The sequence below is a fragment of the Aythya marila genome (assembly GCF_965140915.1).
Source record: "Aythya marila genome assembly, chromosome: 2".
Lineage (NCBI taxonomy): Eukaryota > Metazoa > Chordata > Aves > Anseriformes > Anatidae > Aythya > Aythya marila.
The window spans coordinates 51,731,000-51,752,160 of record NC_139043.1 but is presented as its reverse complement, the minus strand read 5'-3'; the positions used below and the strand labels follow the sequence as shown (position 1 = coordinate 51,752,160).

Here is a 21,161-nt window from a genome sequence, read left to right as displayed (position 1 = left end):
AGCTGAGCAGAGCAATCATGCATATGTTAAGCAGAGATTTTACCCTTCAGTGAAGGACCAAGATGATTATTCTCATGCTTTCAACTATTTTTGTGGCTTACTCCATGCTTGTGCATGCACACATATATTTTATTTTCCACATTAGCTAAATATATATTTTTTCCTACTTTGTCTTTCAGGTTGTAGGGATCCTCGTTGGACTAGGTATCATAGCATTGGTGACCTCTCCCTTGCTGCTTGTGGCATCTCCATGCATCATCTGCTGCATTTGCAAATCTTGCCGAAGCAAAAAGAAAAAACACAGTCTGCCAGCAACCTAACTCTGTGTCTGTTTGAGCCTCTGTCTGTACAGCATATGTTTGTGAGAAAGCACAATGGTTGTATTTTGGTGCCATACCTACCAAATAATGCTCCTTTTTTTTTGCCAATTCTTGGGATAAGTGCCTATTCTCTACAGGCTACTCTATCACTTACAAGTTGCAGTGTGGAAAAAGTCTAGATAATAGTACAGTACATATGGTATAGGTTTTTTGCTTTCTAAAAGAAAAACAGGACGCCATTTGGTAGTTCATACCCTTACGTATGAGCCAGCTCTTGAGATTGCTAGAAGATTGCCATCTTCCATCAGCTGCATGAGTTGATCCTGCAGTATCATTCTGCCTTTGCAGACCCAACTGTTACTGTCATGCTTTCTGTTGGTTCTTGGTGACTGTCGGATTTCTCAGAAAGTTTTGGGTATTTTATAACAGGGAAAAGCTTGATAAGGGTCTTCTGCCTGCTAGCTTGTGTCCCATTAGAAGTAAAAAACTGTTAAGAAAATATATTGACAGTTTCCTGTCAACTGGCTGCCATGGCATTTCTTTCAGCATTGAAATCAATGTGATTCATACTACTGATCTCAATTACAGAAGTAAAAACCAACAAAACTATTTGTAAGACAGAACTCTCTCTTAAGAGACTGGACTAGATTGGGAAAGTAGTTGCTTATTTCAGATCAAACGTGATGTACCTACCTTGAAGTACAAGGACTAAGCATATTTCCCTGCTCTTGGGCATGCCTTTTGTCAGTAACACGTGTGTAGTAAAGTCACCAGGAATCTGGTGTTTTAGGAAAGGCTCCTATTTTGTGCAGTACTGGGATCTTGGCTGTGCGTTTATACAGTGACCTCATGTGTGGATATACCGAGTACATAATGCACAATTTATTTTCCAGGCAGTCAGTATATTTTTTCAGCAGTTTACATGGGGTAGCAGCAAGAACCCTGTAAAATGCTACTCAGAACAGGTTAAACCAAAACCCTCTCTTGAATGTTACGGACCTGCTGAAGTGAATACTTGAGAAATGCTGTGTAAATGTAGGCTCCATCCATTGGTGATTAGTTCTTCTTTCCCACTCAAGGTTAACAAACTTTGTTACAGCTCATTTTTAATTACTCTCAATATGAAAGCCTGTCATTTAATACACCTTTCATTTTCATTTGGTGCCTCACCATTAAACTGATTTAGACCCTGGTATCAGTTACACCTGTATAAATTCACTGAAACCTCCCTGAAGAGCTGGAGTTACTTCAGGCTCACCCAGGAGAAGCTGAGTTCAGACTCTGCTCTGTGCATTTGTTTCCTTAATGGCCGGTGATCCTCAAAACCCTGGCCAGCTTTTGTTCTGGACTTGCAGTGCATTTTATATCTGTGGGAACTGATATGAGTTTGCACTATTTAATCAGTTTTAATTCCAACCCCCTTGCAGTAAGGGCTGCAAGTTTTAAATGGGATGCTCAACCTGAGCATCATGTCAGGCCTTTCCTCCTCGGTCCTACCCTCCTCCATGCACGCAATTTGAAGCACCAGAAGAATGCTGCAAAGAACCTCTTTTCTGTTGCGTTTGGCTGAGCCTCAGGAACTTTGCCTTCTTGGCAGCCATAAATGTGACCTTTTTTGTTTAACTTCCCCCTCTGTTGACTGTAACAGAAGTGGTAGATTTTCTTATTTTAAGAAAGCGTGGTCTGTTGAGCAGACTAGCAGGGACAAAGGCCTTAAATGATGTTGTCTGTTTTACTTTTTAATCGATTTCTCTTACAAATGCTATCTGACTTCGCTACTAGTCGTGACTGGAGGGCAGGCAGCGCTCGCCAATTTGAAAGGCTATATTTATTCTCCATCCACGGCTTCTAAGGGAAGCAGAAAGGTAGTCAGTACATTTTAAATGCAGAGTGCAATGCAGACAACTACGATTTATAATAAGTAGAGAATGTTTTCTGTATGCATTTTCTTTCACAGCAGTAATGGTTGTGCTTGGGGGCACTTGTGACAGATCAAGGTATCTAGCCCTTGGCTTGATACTATTTTTCTACCTACTTTTTTATGGCCCTACTGCCATTTCCAGCTTATTGAGGAACTTGCAGTTGAGAGTCTTACTTTATGGAAGCCTCAAGGAAAAAGATACAGGAGCTGTATGGTCTCTTTAACCATAACCAGCAAGTAATAATACCCTTTGCATGTTAAACTTCTTTTTTTTTTTCTTCCTCATGTTTTGTGGTCTTCAATACACCTTCTGCTGGCCCAGTTTCTTTCTTTGTCACCTTCCTCTTTCATTTGTAGTTTTTGCTAAAATGCCCAATGGAATGAAGGTGTCTCGTGGTGTCTCAAAACAAATTCCACCTTGTTTAGTTCTTTAAATGCTGTGTGAAGTTAATGTAGCTCTCTCCAGAAAATTGCAATTTGTTTCAGTGGTTTGAAGGATAATGTTTTATAAAAGCAGTGCACACGTGCATAGCTACAAACTCTGTGAAAGCAACACTTTTCTGTCTGTTTTTATTAACTTCTCCGTTTGAGTGCAGCGTAACTTCTTTCAAAGACTAATATCTACGGAGCAGAAGGAAGATGTGCTGTTTCTGTGTGCACTTTGTATTGCTTGTGCGAGTTTAGGTGTCTGGTGGGTGTACCAGAAGCAGTAGAAGTTTAGTACCTGGATGTTTGGGCAACCTAAGAGCCAGAATGCCAATCTAGGCATTTAAGGAGCCTGTGTGCCCAGATATTAGCTGGGGGTCTTTACCCAAAAGCTGGATAAAGAAGCATGAACTACAGGCACTCCTTCCTTTGGCTGTGTAGATGAAGCAATTAGATCAAGAAGGAAGCTCCAGAACTACTTTAGAGCTTAAACTCGAAATCTTAGGAGGATTAACTTACTGAGATGCCTGAGCATGTGCTCTAACTAGACTGTGGCCTGGCCAGCTCATAAGGATGCACTAACTCTGCAGGGTAGAGCTGTACCTGTGCTGAAGTGTCAGGAGCAGTAGGGTACTGTTGCCTTGTTTTCCGGCAAGCAACTATTTTGCCCCAACTGGTCATAGACACGGGGTTTCCAAAGAACCATTTTAGCAAGAATGTTTTTACAGGGTTTATTTATTATTATTATTTTTTAAAGCAACAACAACACACTTTATAAGAAATTTATTGCAAGCATGGCGCAAGCATGGCAAGTGCCGTGCAAAATATGAACAGAAATTAGGGAAGAAAAACAAACAAACAAAACTAGAAATGGGACTCTGGCTGCTTTTGACTCTTCTAAATCAATGTAGTTGTAAGTCCACCCTCTTGAGCTCCATCTATGTGATGTGGTGCATGTTAGTATCAGCCTTCGTCCTCACCACTCTCACCATCCATCCTTGTTCTCTGTTGGCATGTGGCTGGTGTGCAGGAAGCACCCAGGGGAGAATACCAGGCTTTGGCAGGGTTGGGTGCTGCACAGGAGCTGGGGTGTGTGGCACATGTACAACCCTCCCAGGCTCTGTTACCACTTCTCCATGTGGCCTTTAACCACTGAGACAAACTTTGCTTTTTTTGGCTATTAATGTTAGATTGACAGTGTCTACAGATGACTCCTTTGGAGAACAAAAGTCACAACTGTCTATTCCCTATGAGTCAGAGGCATTCAGCCCTTCAGAATATTGGGCTATGGATATCTAAAGATCCAGTCCTAAAAGTCGAGGAAGTGATGGAAATTTGGATTTTTACTGCAGCTGGCCACAAATCTCCATGGCCACATACCTCAACCGTAATTTCTCTGCAGTCATGGCAGCTGTGTTGAATACAGCTAGGGATCCAACTCTGCATCTCTTGTCCTTGTGTTACAATGAGGGTGGGAGTACCTGCCTCCAAAACCACTTGTCAATAAGTAAATATCTCTCATGCTAGAGCATAAGTACTCCTCTGCAGTATTTATTGTAGAACTACGGGAGATGGTCGAGGTGGCCTTTCAGTAACTGGTTATTTTTTAATGGCACATGGGGTTACTTATCTCAAAGGAAGGCACTAAGGGTTACAGTAACTGATGTTTCTGCAGTGCTTTAATGATGCTAAATGATAAGTATGGTTGTCTGTCCAGTAACATAGCAGAAAATAAAGTCCAAAGAGAAGTTTAAAATGTACATATTTTTTTACTTGAATAAACTTAAGAGAAACTGGATATTATCTTCATATTTGCTTGAAGATAGGCAAGTGGACAGAAATCAACTGTGTTTCCACAACAGGAAAATGAAACCAGCTTTTGACTGCTCTCTTCTCTGGTACCGCAGCAGGTGGTTGTGTTGCAGTCCCTTCCACTTAAAAATTTGAGATCTGTTTTTCACTGTAATCTCTGTCAGTCATTCTTTTCCTTTCTAATACAAAATCCTTTTAAGATCGTGCTTTTCATCCCCTGTCTCAGGCCAAAGATTTCTAGAGTGAAATTAGTAGATTTCTTTATATGAGGATAAAAACCTTCCAACAATTTTCTCAGAGCTTTTATTAAGAAATACGATGCTTAGATAATGACCAAAGATAGAAATTTCAAACTTGGCTTGTTTAGAAAAACTCATTGATACTTAAGAAGTTGTCTTGGAATCTCTAAATAAGGACTGCTTTGTTAGAGCCCAACAGCTTTTTGTATTTCACAAGGGATATGCTTCTACTGCTGAGCAGACTTTTTGGAAATATACTGGGAAAAACTTACATACATGTTTTCATTTTATACATCAAAAAAGATTATCTTGTAGGTCTCCATATTTTAGGGATTCCACTCCCCTGGAAGCTTTCTTGGATATACTTATATGTAAGATAATTTAAGAAATTCAATAAAACAGTTTTAACAGAGTGTTCTAGTTATAGACAGTCAAGTAAGACTCGTAAGCTAGTAAGACATCTCTCTCATGTGTAAGTACGTAGTATCAGGCCCTAATTTATATGGCTAGCAATAAAGATGTGAAAATGTACTTCTGAAATAATAAGAGTTGATTCTTCTGCAGTCTGCCAGAAGGTCAGCTTACTGCTATGATTATGAAAAACTTCAGTCTAATATTTATTTGTCCTCTGGTTAGTTATGTGGTGAGAGAGTAATGGTTTTTGCAGAACAAGAAGCCCAAAGGTCTATTTTGTGTCACTACACTCAGTTTCTCAGAACCAATGCATTTTTATAATTTATAATTTATATAATTCATATATAATTTATATTTTGTAATTATACCAATTTTGAATTTATCATGCGATACATTTATTTTTAATTGCATTCTTATGGGAAACCTTTCCTCTTCTACTTACTGTGGAGAAAGTTGTTGTGTTCCAGGCAGGGTAAATTCCTATGGTTCGGTGCAGTCCACAGCAAATGTTTTGTACTGTTTTTTTCAGTTACATCAGAGTGTTTTGTTATGATCCCTCAAGTTAGTTATTTGAATGAAGCAAATTCCTATTGTTAGGGAAGGTAATTTCCTAGTAACAAATTTTATTGACCATCACAATCTGGGCTATTCAAGATGATGGTGGTTGACAAAGTCCACCACCTTTTTAGAGGACATGACATCATTCTTTCCCCTTCTTTTTCCCCTCCTGCCTAAGAGGCTTTTTCCGTTCCTAGCTGAAAATTAAAGACTTAAATAATTTGTCTGTGCCTTCTGGATATTCAAACAGAAGCAACAGCTTCTGGTGGCCACATGCCAGGAGATCCTGGACAGGTCGAATGTGTGATGCTACAACATGCGTGCAATGAGTTAGTTACATTTCAGAAAGGTGCCTGGGCTTTTACAGCTTGCTGGGACATATGCAGTAGATGTGGTGCACAAGGGCCTGGTCTGAGAGGCTTCACAAACGCTGCCAGCTGTAGGGCACGTGTGGTGTGAAGCCTGTGGGTTACTGCAATCGTGACGCCAGGTCACTGTGCGTGTGTGTCTCCCAGAGTTTCATCAGGGCCACCATCTCTAGCTTGCCCGTAACTATATACGTGACCCCCAAACTCCCCAAATGCCACAGCAAACCTCCGTTCCTTCAGTTTTCCAGGCTCTGCTACTGGTCTGTCTCAGAGAAACCACAGTTCAGATGAGTTAGTTGGAGTTGGCCTGGTGTAGGTGTGCATTTTGCCTACTACCTAGGACGAGCAGCAGAGCTGCTATATACCCTGACAATACGAGCATCGCAGGTGCCAAGTGTCACCCTGTGAGAACTCCGAATTACCACAGTGTCACATATTTCTGGGGAAAAGTGCATAAGCTCTTGCTGCTGGGAAGTCTCCTGGCTGGACACGCTGCGCTGCTTTCCAATGCGTCGGCGTTTGAAACGAAGCCTGGGTTTGACAGGAGCAGGACACAGGACACTTCATTGCTGTGCTGGGTGGGTGGCATGGAAAGGAATGGTTTTGTCTCGACAGCAGGAAGCAAATTCCTCTTCAGAGGGCCAGCCCTTCCTGTTCAGGGGGACTGGCCTTCTGTGCTGTGCTGCACAAGGGTGAGCTCCTCTTCAGTGTCTAGATGTCGTTTCCGTGGTACCTGTTTAAGCTTATGTTTTGTTCATCTGGGTTTCTTCTTTTCCTCCAGGTAATACACTTTCTTCACCACTTTTATCCTGGTGAAGGGCGAAAAGGGTTTGATCTTTGTAAGATTTGTTAAAATATTTTTGTGTTTATAAGACAGCTGACGTATAAAGAAATAAGTGCTTTTGTAAAATTTTGGTTGTATGATTCAGCATTTAAATATTTTACAGATGCAATTTTTTGCACTCTCTCTGCGTACATTCATAAAAGTATATATTTATTTTCCGTCTTTGAGATTTACTTCATTTTTTTCTTCTGATGTTACAAAATGCAGTATGTGCAACATTAAAAAATTAGTGAAAAGACATTGATCTCATTTTGTTGTCTGTCTTTAAAAAGATTAACATTTGGTTCAAAAATATGGGAATAAATCAAATAAATCTGGGGTGCTCATGGAAGTTTTGAGAATAAACAAGGATAGATCAGTATCTTGACTCTTACCTGCGTAAATGGCGTTAAGCTGTTAGCAGTGCCTCCCCTGGGCTCCTTAACAGCCTTTGAAATTTGTGTAAATCCATTTACAGAGAGTGGGGCAAGCTCTGGCTTAGCTCCTGCATGCTGCTGTGGCGTTGCTCTTTTCTCTCTGCAGGTGGGGTGCAGGATTACTGTAAACCTGGCCCCTTACACGTGCTGGTGTGGACCACGACCTGGGGCATACCAGGAGCAGACAGAGCTACCTGCGAGTGGGGGACCCACAGAAGCTGCAGTAGGGGAAGCTTGCTGCTTCCAAGCCCCCGTCCTCATCTATTGCTCCCTCAACCCTGCCTGCCCTTGCAGCAAATTCGGGCCTCATGGTCTGTGTTGCCAAAAGACATAATGAAACATTACACTCAGCTGTGTCATTTCAGATAAAGACGTTCCTTATTGTTCTTGCACACCCATATCCTACTGTGTTTACAAGGGACAATGGCAGCTATGTTTTTGAGCATCAAATATTAAGGTGATGCTTACTAGTATTAAATACTAGTATTAAATACTTCCTGATGTCATTTTATTTAAACACAGCCATTTGATTTATTGAGTTGGCTATTTTTTTTTTTTTAATAGAGAATTCTCTGGTTTTGTTCTGTCAATGTGCAACGATGCCATGGCAATGCATTGGCCCAGACAGTAACATGCATGACACATTGCAGCAGACTGAATACTTCCAGCACAGCAGTTTTCCATCAGAGGATCTTGCTGATGATGGAGGAACCGGCATTGTGGTGGGAACGTGTCAATTCCATCAAACTCCCAATGGAAACCAGCTGTTGGCAGCCAACATGCCTGGTGCCCTGCCAGCCCACCAGCTGCCAATGGTGGGCAAGCTGCCCGGCTTCCCACCTGGTAGATGAGTGAGTTGCCGGCTCCTCACCTTGCAACTTCAGAAAAAAATAAATATGTTTTCCAAGGCAAAAATTCAACATTTCTGAATTTCTCTGCAATTTTTAAAATTCCAGATCAGACAAGCATGAGCAATTTTCAGCTAAGCAGAAACTGTAGAGGCACCACAACTCCTGTGTGGTCACAACTTCTTCTACGTGCACTTGTTACTCAGTAGAAATGGGAACTACCTAACACGTTCAATTCACTTTCTTAATGTGAGAAGGGAACTAGCACTCACCATTATGCCTGCCAACCCAAGAATCTGATCAGGGTTTTTTTTTTTTTTTTTTTTTTTTTTTTTTAAATAGAGAATTCTCTATTAAAAAAAAAAAAAAAATAGCCAACTCAATAAATCAAATGGCTGTGTTTTAAAAAAAAAAAAAAAAAAAAAAAAAAAGTTAATAGCTTTGAATTTGGTTTGTTTCCAGCTTCAGTGTACAATTTTTCCCCCGGTTCCAGTACGTGTCATAAAGGCCAGTTTTCTTCAATGAGTAGTGGCTTATTTCAGGGTTATTTATGACTAAGCCCCTGGATATTAAACTTCCTTTTTTTTTTGTTTTGTTTTGTTTTGTTTTGTTTTGTTTTGTTTTGTTTTTGAGGTTACACAAGATGTCCTTTACCTTAACTCCTTAACTTGTATGTACGTAACAGCTATCTGCCCACCCTTGCCCATATCTCTTTCTGTGTTGGGGTGAGTGTTGACTTAAACGTTACCTTCAGCCCAATCTGTCCTTCCAGTTTGACAAACGTCACCCATGTCAGTCTCACAAAACACCTCCTGAGGTCTCCCAGCAAGAAGCTGGTGTTTTGTTCTGGTGTGACCCCGTGGGTGATGCCTGTCCACCTTAAAAGGGTCCTATCATGCTTTTTCATGTGGCCTGTGACTTCATGGGGTTGTTTCCTCCTCTGCAGCAGTCAATGGCCTCCAAGACAGCTCGGAGGAGGTGGTTTCATCTACTCTCAGAGTCATTAAGGCCAGGTTCATCCCACCAGAGTGAAATGCCATGGTCAGGACATACATGTACATGTAGGTCTCTGCTGGTGTCTTCAGTGCTCGCCCCTGTGAGGTGACCCAGTTCACCACTGCGCTGACCTGTCTTTTGGGGGTGCCTCCTCTCTCCTTACACGGAGGACACCCAAAGGATCTGTGCTCCTATCTCCCATGCCTTAGCGGTGCTGCAAACTCAGCTGTGGCCAGCACAGTTTCTGCTGTGAGGTGGCACACAGAGCCTTGCAGGTGTCCAACAGGCAACTCAAAGCAGCAAGCCTGTTGTGATATTCAACAACAGCAACAAAATCCTTTCTTGTTGCTCATTTCCCTAAACTTAGCTTTAGCAAGGCTACCAAACAAAGTATCTGTGCTTTAAAATCAGGAGGGAATGCTGGAATACCTGCTGGGGGCAGAGTTTCTGAGTAACAGCCCAGTGCTCACACCTGCCCAAAGGCATGCCTGTGTTTTAGCCACAAAGTGACTAAGCACAAGAACCCCTGTTTTCCTTCAGGCTGAAAGTTTGAAAATCGCTTTTTTTTTTTTTTTTTTTTTCCCTTTCTCTTTTTTTCTAATATCATGTAGTAAAGAAACAAACAAACGAATAATTCCTGATGCTGAGCTCCTATTAGAACAATCCATTAGCAGGCACTGTTTGTAATTTGCCAGTCTTGCCTTACCAAGAGCCATGTCAAAGACAAAGTATCAGCCTTTGAGAAAGCCTTGAGGACTGGTCAATTAGTGAGTAATTAAGTTTTTCTCTGTCTTGGCTAATGAATTGAATTTAAGCCCAGATGAGTGGCTGTGCCTGTAGCAGCTTGTGCTGCTGCCTGTCATGGGAGGAAGGAGACTCCTGCTACTTCAGCAGCTGCTCCTTTTGCAGATGGTCCTGGAAGTCACAGCGAGTGAGGAAGCAGCTCCTGGGAGTGTTATCGTGCTAGTTTTGTAGTGCCCATGGCACTACTGTGGTATAATGCTACTTTTAAAACACAATTGTTATGGAAAGGAAGCTTCTAGCTTTGTAAAGGCTAAAAGTATGGACGCCTGAGGTGTGAGAGGCCTAGGGGCCTCTAGCCCGTGTCATCCATAAGTTTTGATACCACCACAGAAGGAGCAATCTCTGGCTCCTTGGGGGCATTGCCCTAAAGGTGATGATAAGGATCCCCTGTATCTTATCTATTTGCTTAGGCATGTGTGTATTTCTAATCTGGGGCTGCTGTCTGTGTACCACAGGTAGCTTCTTGGAGGAAAAAATTGCTGCTCACCTGTTAGCTAAAGGCATCCTGATTAAACTCCACCAGGTAATTACAACCTGCTCGCTAATCCTAACCATGAAGGAGGGTGCTATCCCGTAAATACTCCTTTCATCTGGGCTGAAGTGGGTCAGCAACACCTTCACTGACATCTGTGTGCTCAGAGACTGTGGCACTGAGCTGTGTGTGTTGCTGTGTCCCCTGACAGGGACCCGCTCATGGCTTGCACAGAGCTGGGAGCAGGGCTCCTCCACCATGAGCTGAAAGGAGAACGCTGTCGATGCTCTCTCATATGCTAGGTGTGACTAGCATATACGTAAATAGCAGGAGATAATTCTGTGAGAAATAAGGATGTATCAGCTAATTAAAAGTGAAATCCTAATTCTAAGCTTCTGGTGGCCTGTGATCCCTTGAAGCATTTTGGTCACTCTTCACAGCTGTGGCTTGGGTTCAGACAGCTTCAGGCCTGGGTCTGTGGCTGTGCTTTATGTTGCATTTTCACGAGCTTCCCAGTAAGGCCAGCACAGACGATGCGAAGCCTGTGCCAATGTGTAAGCTCTTGTGGGACAGTGACTGTGGGAGAAGAGCCTGGTGTAGTGGTAGGCATGGAGGCTACTGAGACTGGGTGCCCACCTCCCTCCAGCAGCCTCATTCATGGCCGATGCCACCTGAAGCACTTATTGGGTTGTGGGCTCCCCAAACACCATGTGTCCCTGCCTGGTCCCATGCTGATGTATTTTGGACACCTCTGATGTGTGCCCAGACCCACTTAAAATCATGGGAAGGCTTTGCTATATAAACAATAAATAGCAGACAGGTGTTTTGCTCGATTGAGTCCTTTGGCAGCAGCACAGCACACTAAGATCCCTCTCTCCCTCCTCTGGGAAGGCATCAGTGTTTGAGACTTGGGGTTTTGTGTTGGTGTATATCCATGATATTCATTAAGCTGATGTCACGTAGGAAGTAGCAGCACCGGTGGTGGTTAGGACTACTTACAGCCTTGGCACTGAGGTATTATTATAAAACCCATTATTCACAAGCTATCATTACACAATCACAGATAATGACAATTATATAAATGCTACTGCATTACCTATCTATTTATTTTTATGCACATAATGACTTCAAAACACCTCAGATGACTGGCTTCTTCTCAGAAATGATTATGCTTCAGCATGAGTGAGACTAAAACATAGAGCAACTGTCCAAGGTCTAGGGAAGTGCAGCAGTGATAAGGTGGTGGGGCTGCAGAGGGCACTGCTTTGCTTGGGGAAGGTGAAAGCTGCCATTTCAGTGGGAAGTACTGGGGCCAGGGCACCAATGCTCTGTTGTGAGAGATGCTTATATGGGGGGACTCTGTGCTGGTGCAAAGATTCCTTTATGGCCTGTGGACTCCATAAAGCAGCATATATACTACAGGTTCCTCCCCAGCAAGTTGTCTTCAAAAAAAACCAAAAACAAACAAACACCAAAAACCAAACCACAAAAACACCAACACATAACAACAAAACAGATGCTAATGTGCTAAAACGAAACATTATTTTAAACTGTTCATCGAGAAGCTACTTTATTTGTATCTTGCTATATTCTTTGTATATAACTTGCTTCATGTGCTTCAGGAAATCAAGTGGGGAAAGATGTACAAATCAAGCTAGGGAACAAAAAAAAGAGCTAAATGATGTGTCTGATGTAGTATTCTGATGTGTTGTTTTTTTTGTTGTTGTTACTGTACAGATACAAGTGCAGCATGGTAAGTCCTTGGGCACCATTCAGTGCACCGCTGGTATTAGCTGGTGATGTTGAGGATCACAATCAGTTTGCCCTGAGGTGAAACAACCCACCACCTTACCTGCACCTTTCTGGAGCATGGGGCTTGTGATGTGTGAGAGGAGCAGTCACTGCTGCTGAGTGAACTTATTCAGAGGGGAAAGTGAATATGGGAAGGGAGAAGGGGACTAAGAGAAACAGTGTCAGAGAGCTGGCTTGTACCTCTGTAGAGTCTGCTAATCTGTCATACCCCCGATGAGTGTTAGTGCAAGTGGTGCTACATCACCCCTGCTTCCAGGAACCAGTGGAGTCACCCGAAATGCTGTGTGATGAGAGGTATTTGATTGTTGGCTTGGGTCACAGCTCAGCTCCTTCAGGAAGGATTACATGGGGGACAGGTGAAGCAGGGGCTGGGAAATAAAAAGCGGGTTAGCGTAATTGTCTGATTCATAAAAGCAAAAAAGGTGTGGATTGTGGCCAGATGATTTCACAGAGTGCTGTAGCTGTTTTTCCCTGAACGTTGCACAGTCTGTGCTGGGAGGTAGCTGGCATGGGCCCACTGATGGACTTCACCTCTGTTCCTGGAGGTGTTTCTGGACTTCAGAGGTGGGTGTTGAGTGTCCGATGGGTGGGTCTCACTATGTGGTAGCTCAGGGACTGGTAGACAGCGGACACCATGGTGTTACCTCGTGTGCCACCAAGCTGGGTGCTGGCCCAGGCATGAGACAGGTACAGCCACCACCAGGGGCTGTGACAGGGGTCCCAGACTCTGAACTTCTTCTCATAATCAAGACTTGTAGGCACCTGGTTTGAGCATCACCTGTGAATCCTTGAGGGGGAGCTGTCCGAAGCTGTGTTAATGCCCTTTTCCCTCCCTGTTCACTTCCCCCACTCCCAAAAGCCTCTCACAAACGGCCTCGAGGGAAGGTGAGGCAGAGCCACCAGCTGGAGCCAAGTCCCTTTCCCAGAATATAGGACACCCTTCCTGTGAGGTGGTCATGCTCTTGGTCACATGTGGAGACTACCCACAGCTGGTGTGCAGGCCTTAAAGGTTACAAGGGGACTCAAAGCGTGCTTGGGCTCAGGGAGCTGGCAGTATGGCTCTGGCAGCAAATTCGGCTGGCACAAATAGGTTACATTCTCCAAATGCCTCACGACCTGACATGCTCAAACACGGTTTAAGTTTTTGGAGTGATGCAACTTCCCATTAACTGAGATAACGAGGATTCTGCCATGGATCACCATGTGAAGCCCTGTGAGGGCAGAGCAGGGTTCATTCTTCACTGAAATTAAAGGAAGTCTCTGAAATATCTCAGGCACTTCTCTGCATGGGCACTTTCCCTATTACTTGCAGGAACAGAGCCTTTACAAGTTTGGAAATAACCTTTTTGTCTATCTTTGTGAGTCCCTCAAAGGTTCTCTTTGGGGACTTTCCTCTGCTCCTTTCCCCTTTCTGCAGGCACAGCCCAGGGCAAGGAGCAGGGTTGGGGGAATTGCTGATGATCTTTCCCCCTGCCAGGCAGCTGCCCTCCATGCAGGGCAGAGTCCTGACCTGGAGGCTTCAGCCGAGCACCATTTTTAGATCCGAATCCTCACGTGTGCCCTGTCACTGGAGAAGCAGTCACCGTGGTGAGGGCTGGGGCCTGACCTTCCCAGCAGCTGCTGAATGGAGTCAGCCAGCACATTGCCTTTTAGAGACCTGCTACCTATTTATATCTGAGTGTGCACCAAAAAACTGATATTACCCATTTCCTGCTGAAAGTGTGAAGAATTTTCACATTGACACGAGCTGTGAAGGGTCTGGAGATGCTGGTGAATCCCTTCTGCAGCCCATGAGGGCTCCCTGTGGCCGCTGTCAGGTCAGATAGGAAAGCTTGGTGTGGCTGAAGGCTGAAAGTTGCTTGTTGCCAGAAAACACAAAGCAAATATCAGTGGGGTTGGGTTAAATGTTAGGAAGAGGTCAGATGAGTGAAATCATGGACACTGCAGGAAGTGGAGCTCCCTGAACAGGAATGCAACCATCTGATAATACCAGCTGAGGCTGGATGAGCCATCGAAATCACCAGAACATGTTTTGGAGGAGCAGCTTTGCCAGAGGGGCAATACAAGGGCAGGCAGGCTGCTGGGAGTGGGATTGTTTTGGTATGGATAAATCTAGCATTGGAAGTCTTACAGTACGTGATGATTAGTTTTTTAAAGTCTCAGCTCTGGAGGCATGCAGTCACATTAGACATTTTCATTTATGGGGGAAAAAAAGTGTATTTTTAGTCCTTGCCATGCAGTAGGGTAATCTGAGTTTACCAAGGGGATCAAAACCTATAAAAGTAAGAAAAGTACTTTGGGATTTTTAGAGGGTCAGTCAGCTCAAAGCCAATCCCCTTCCACATGGGAGCCTGGCTCAGTGCTACTTACGTGTGTGGAGATGACACAGGTGCACTGCATACAGCACCTCATAAGCGTCTTCTTCCTACTGTACACACGTTTTGTCCTCCCTCCTTGCACTGTCAAGATTGTTTGCCTTTTCCTTCCCTGACTATATCACACCCAAATTCCTACTTGTTTTGCCAGCACCCTTCCTCCTGTCTTTCCCCTTCCACTTTGCTGCTCTCTACAGGCTAAGGAGTAACTCCATGCACCTCTCCTGGTCATGAACATCCCCCTGCATGTTCCTGCTCTCTTCTTGCTTGGCCTTTCTGCCCTAGGTTTTGTAGGGACAAAGACATGACAGAGGAGGCAGGCAGCTTGATGAAATGAATGCAGGGGATGCATGTTTTATATTTTATGGCATGAACACAACGTTTTGGTGTGGCTGGCACAGCTGGGTGCCTTGTAGGCACGTGTCAGCAGAGGCAGGATGTCTGGGAGGGCTCGCTGTGCTGCAGCCACCCTGCTTGGACAGGATCTGTCATGGGATAGCCAATGAGAAAATGAAAAAAATGAGCCGTGGTTCACGGCTCAGGGGAGGCTGAAGGCCTTGGGAAGAGTGTGGGCTGGGGAGGCAACGCACAACCGGCTGGTGACTGAGGGAAGTTTGCAGAGAGCCCCGAGCAGAGCGCTCTGCTGTGACCCCTGCTGTTCCTGCGTGCGGCTAGCAAAACCAGCTGCTAGCAAACCGTGGGCTGATGCTGTGAAGATGCTCCGAGGAGGCACATCCTGCAGGAGGGACTGATTTGGGATGGGATGGAGGGGATGGAGGTGCTGGAGGCTCTCCCAGGAGAGCCACCCACCACCTGGGTGTACGCCTTGCACCACTGGGAGAGAAAAAAGCGGTGGCGAGGAGGGGCTTGAGCCCCCCGCCAAGCTGGAGGTGGACCATCAGGCTGTGAAGTGTAGGTTCTTGCTGCCATCTAGTGACCTGCAAGGGTAACTAAAAGCGTCCAAAAACGACGGGCTGCGAGCCGAGCTGCTCAACTTCCATAATTAAAAAATAATCCGGCAATATCGTGGCCTTTGCTTTCTGTCTTCTGCAAAAGAACCGTGGGAAGCTTTGGCACTTCAGAAAGTTTTCAGTGGGTAATTAGTCACGAAGCATATTTGTCATTGAATAAGGTTATTCCCAAAGTAGAGACAAAATTAGCCCTTTTTTTTTTTTTTTTTATCACTGCTGCTCCAGGTCAGGGTAGGTCTGCTTCCCCTTTGCTTGCTGTTTTCCTTTAACAGTGTCCTTGCGATGTCTGTGCAGACATGGTGAGAAGCACGTGGTAAAAACTCTGAGTGAGTACTGAGTAAACAGCAGTGATCCCATTAAAAATGGAAAAGGCCTTTTTATTTTGAAACTTCCAAGTGCTCAAGGCTGACCTGATAACCATAACCCATAAAATTATTTATTTCCCTGTGCTCCAGAAGAGAAGTGCTCAAGAGAAGACCTAACACTGCAGATAAATGGGTCATTGATCAGTTGTTTGAGTCTGTCATTGTGATCAGAGATTTCTCAGCCTTCCCGGCTCCAGAAAACTTATAGGACTGCAGTTTATCTTCATTTTTTAAAACCAGATTATTCAAGAATTCCAGATGGAAACTTATGAAGATTTTCTACGGAAATCGAAGGGAGAAACTCCCATGGATTTTGATTAGGCAAAGATTACACCATAAAACTTGTGAGTTTATTTATGACTTCTGAAATAATAATGCAAAGAAAACCTTTTTTAACTTGAAAACATCTTGGGAAAGTTTTCTGAAGACTCTTTGCATGTGATGTGCTGCTGTTACGGCCTGTTCATCCCAGAATATGTTACAGGTATGCAAACGTTTCTCCTCCATCTCTGAATACCCTTGACAAGAGCTAACATCTTTGCATCCTGTTAGCTCCAGCAGGCTTCTCCCCTCTGCCTCCAAGCTGAGCCCATGAGCAGTGATGGAAATGGTGTATTACAAAATGACTTTACGCTCCCTTTCTTTGTGCCTTCCTCCCAGCCTGAAGCTTCCAGGGGAACTCCACCACAAGGGCTCTTGCTGCTGAGAGCAGGAGGACTGGAAATGCTGCAGGTATCCCATTAGCATTGCTTCAGTCCTTCTTGTTCCCTGGCACACCTCTGGGAGCCACGATGCCAGTGGTGATAAATCATTTCTGCTGCTCGTGTCCTTGGGGGCAGCAGCAGTAATTACTTGGAGTGACCCCTGCTTTCAGCCATCACAAAAACCTTGCCATAATCCCAGAAGAGTTTAAATCCTTGATAGGATGTAAAGTGCTGGCACCAAGGGCAGCACGTGTAGCCAAACAGGAACATAATGCTCAAACTACTGCCCCCCAACCTGTGTATTTTTAAAACAAGGTTAATGGTCTCTTGTTAAAAAGAACAAAGGTGCAGGTGTCTTAAAAAGGTGGCAACTGTCTGCATAGCCATCTATATATATATTTTTAAGACTATTACCTGGAAAACAGTGATGATGGTCCCCTTCATTGGAGCCTGGAGGTTTGTTCTGACACATAAGCTTGTAGTGTGCTTTGAACACTAGGGAGGTGCAAAATCAGAGGGAGGCAAAGTCAAAAATCTCCTGGAGGTCTGCAGACTACTCTCAGGTGGTGCACGAGCAGCAGAGCTGTCAGCTCCACAAAGAGGAATGCGCTTCCACGGGGTGAGTGGTTTTCCCACCCTGCTGCAGGTGTCTAGCTGGTGAACTTGGTGAATTCTCCATCACTTGGCGTTACCAAATCAAAACGAGATGCCTTCCTAAAATCATGGTGTAACTAAGCCACAAGTGATTGGGCTTATGGCATAGTGAAAGCAGTAGTGCTTGCCCAAAACTTACTAGCCAATGGTTCACAAGTCTTGTATGTTGATGATGTTAAACCCCAATTTTGGTAATATCTTCCTCACAGCTAGCAAAGCATCCAAATGCTTTATGTTTTCTATGTTTCCAGAACTGTTCTGAGTCACTTCTTACCTTTCCCTAAAATAGGGTGTAGGGAGCAGAGCCTAGCAGAGCTCATGATCAACAGGTCCTTGCCTTCTGTTCCCCTTCACATATCTGAGAACATTGAAAAGATCAAGTGGCTTCAGTGATCCCCCCAAAAGAATCAAAAGCTGACTATGGTGAGGGTCATGTTTGGGACAGAGAATGGCTCAAGGTTGTGGTGGTGGGGTTGTGATTATTTTATATATGAACTTGTATGCACAGCTTTCCTCATGCTAGGAGCCAACTGTATGGCAGACATACAGATCAGCTTCCTGGCCAGCTGTGCCAGGACCAAAACTGGGACTTCAAAACTCCATCTAAAACTAATGAAAAACATCTGAGAAAGCACTTCGCTTCATTTGCATGGCAGGCAAAAGACTCTGTGCATGTCCTTTGGTGTTTGGGCACGCAAGAATAAGCACACAGGTAAACTATAATCCACTGAAATTGCTAGAACTAAATGGATGGATTAAAAAAAAAAAAAAAAAAAAAGCCTGGGTTTGTCTTGAAAGTATGCCAGAAGATAAGTTGGATGAGAAAACGAAGCTTGGTTGCTAAAGGGAACATCTTTGTGTATAAAACCTAAAGCCCCGAGGCTGTATGCCGGATGCTAAGAAAGGAAAAATCACAGACTTAAAGTTTCTGCCAGTTGACTCTTATCAGTCATTTGGGTTGGAGCTCCTCAAGCAGAAAGTTTGATTAAAAGGATATAATTTCTTGTAGCACTCAGCAACTGGGGTTTAACTGAGGGCAACCTTCTCCAGAGGAAGAGATACGCTGTGACCTCTAGTGGTGGATACGTGTGGAAAGAAAAGAGACTCGATCACGTTGACCCTTAGAACTGGGATGGATTTACTCCTTGCCGGAGGGCTTGTGCAGTGTGAAGGCCACCCACAGCATCTGCAGCCACTCACGTATAGATTAACTGCTTGCTGACAAGGAACCCGCTTTCCTCTCCTTGCTGGATCATAGTGTTTAAAAAAGACATCAAGTATTTAAAAAATAAAAATAAAAAAATCAGTACTACTGTATGGACAATAATGTTTTTCCAAGGCTTTACAACCTCTTCCCTGAGGCTTTATAGGTCTGAAGGCAGGCTCACCTTCACACAGGTGACAATGATTTTCGCTCTTGAAATCTCCCTTTCCTTCTGGTGCCCTCGAGGTAGCAAGTACTGGTTGTTTACCATCAAATTTGTCTTTGATCCAACAGTTTCTGTGGGAAGTGAAGAGGGACAAATTCCTGAAATAGTAGTCGTAACCATCTTGGCAGCAGCTGGATTCCCTGCTTTTTGTCCCAGAGGGGAGCTGCTGGGCAGGGTTAGCCAACCAAAAAGCTGGCTAGCTGCGAAAGGGGCTGGCCTCGCCCAGGTGAGTTGTTTGACAAACCCGGTTTTTAACCTTGGGTGGACTAAAAATGTTTCTGGATTTAGCATTTGTTCAGATAATGAGCCATAAAATGAGATTAGATATTTCCTGAATGTTTCCCACACAATGGCTGCCTGCAGAAGTTACTGGGATGCTGGCAAAACGAAGGGGTACATGGGCACAGCCCCGGCTTCACGGCTGGGGATATGCAAGTGCCAGGTCCAGATCTAGGCTGGCATTTCTTCTTTTGGCCACGCTGCCATTCGGTTGTGCCCTGGGGACAAAGCACGGAAAAGGCAGAGCTAACCCTAATCATCAAGGATCTGGGCTGCAACAGGGATCTAGCTCCAATTCACCAGAGGCTGGGAGTATCGGTTTATTGCAGGTTATCTGTGTCCTACAAAGAATGGCTTTTTCAGAGTTTATTATTTGATTCCTGTGAAATCTATTTGCTCAGGCAGCTCAGGGTCATTTTAAAACAAAATTTTAAACAAAAAGCCTGCAGAAAATGTTTATATTCCAAGGCTTCCCATTTTGCAGAGTTGATAACCCTTTTAAACATATTCTCACTGAAGTCTTATATTAATTATTTGTATTATAGTTTAATATTGTTTGTATTCAGACTAAATAGGTAAACTTCACTATGAAAAATTATATATTTTATTACTAAGATGCTTGAGAAATACTGCCTTCACTTGCACCTTTTTTTTAGTGTGAAAGTATTTCAATCCTATTAGACATTTGCCTGTTGTGCAGTTGAAGGAGAGTCCCAAGAAGTCCCATTTGCCCTGTGCCATCTCACCGTCACACTGGATGTTGCTGCTGTGCTGGTTTCTGTTGGCTGGAATGAAGCCTCCTCTGTGAAACCAGGCTTCCCTTATTCTCCCTTCTGGGCATCCCTCCTGCTGTTTTCTTGCAAGCACTTTCTTTGGTGTGTGTGAAGGTTGGTGTGACCAAATGTCACCACCTTTGCACAGCTGCCAGCAGCAGAGGTGGGCTGTTCAGTGTGACTGCTTGCCTGCTAGGGCATCCTATATGCTTAGACCGCGTTATAACATTGCTTCATCCCTCACCTTCATGTACATTTAGCTTTCTCAGGAGACCAACAAGAAAAACTTCCCTTTTATTCCACCCTTATACACTTCAGCACATGGACCAGAGCCCCTCTTTGAGAGCTGGAGCCTGAGGCTGTGTTCCAAACCTTCTGCATTGAAAGGGACTGCAAGGTAGAGCAGGTGCCCTCCATCTCTCCTTGGCTGTGCCACCACAGGCTTTGACCAGCACTCAGCTACCTGTCCTGGTTCTCTAACTGCACCTCGAGCACATCACAAGCTTTATCTCAACTCAATCATCTGTTCTGCTGCTGCTGCTGGCATGGGGAATTGTTGCTCGCTTGCAGTGATGCTGAGAGATGCTTGGTGTGCTGAAGGTGACAAATATAGGTCATTATATCCTTGGCAAAGCTACCCACATTTTGCACAGGACTGTGGAATAACAATTCTGCTGCAGTAGTTGCCTCCAGTGAACAGATGCGAGCAACTTTTTAAAGGAGCGGAGTAGTTGTAGCACACTGGGGAGAGCATGAGTCTTTTCCTGTAAGTGACCCCCTGCAAGATGTCAGTCGCAGTATAGGAGAGGAGGCCCGCAGAGGACATCACAGGGTCACCATTTCACTCTGCTTTGCCCAGAAGGGTCTGGCTTCTCTGAAACCTTTGCTTCTGCAGGCTTGTCTAAGTGCTCTTAGGAAGGGTGAGTCCCACTGCTTTGCCCTGGCCATCTGCTCCTGTGCTAGCTGTGCTCACTAGAGAGCTGGGAGCAATCTGCCAACTTCTCCCTTGTTCTTCGGACCGAGTGGTTTTGGCTGCCATGATAGTCAATGGATATCTAGTCACTGTGTTCAGCAGTGCTGAATTCACCTGTAGTCATGTATTCAGGACAAAATGAGTCTCACCCTAACCTTCCCTGACTGTTTACTTCTTCAGCTGAAGATGCCCCCAGGTGAGTGCAGCAGGAGGGCAGGAGATGCTGCAGGCAGGCAGCAGCAGTTCCCCTGCGGGCTGTGGAGAGGCCCCTGGTGGAGCAGGCTGTCCCCATGCAGCCCATGGGTCCCACATGGAGCAGATCTCCACGCTGCAGCCCCCCCATGGGTGGAGGAGCCCCCGGTGGAGCAGGTGGATGTGGCCTGGAGG

At 44.5% G+C, this 21,161-nt stretch overlaps 1 protein-coding gene across 2 annotated transcripts in view; it reads left to right on the top strand.

Annotated features, from left to right (window-relative positions):
* Positions 1–7,198, top strand: part of RNF144B (ring finger protein 144B) — a 55,268-nt gene extending 48,070 nt beyond the window's left edge. For both annotated transcript variants that reach the window (XM_082753780.1, XM_082753779.1), the window contains exon 8: positions 180–7,198. In XM_082753780.1, the coding sequence (XP_082609906.1) occupies positions 180–320 (141 nt within the window). In that variant the 3' untranslated portion in view covers positions 321–7,198. The remainder of the gene's footprint in view (positions 1–179) is intronic.
* Positions 7,199–21,161: the final 13,963 nt, after the last annotated feature.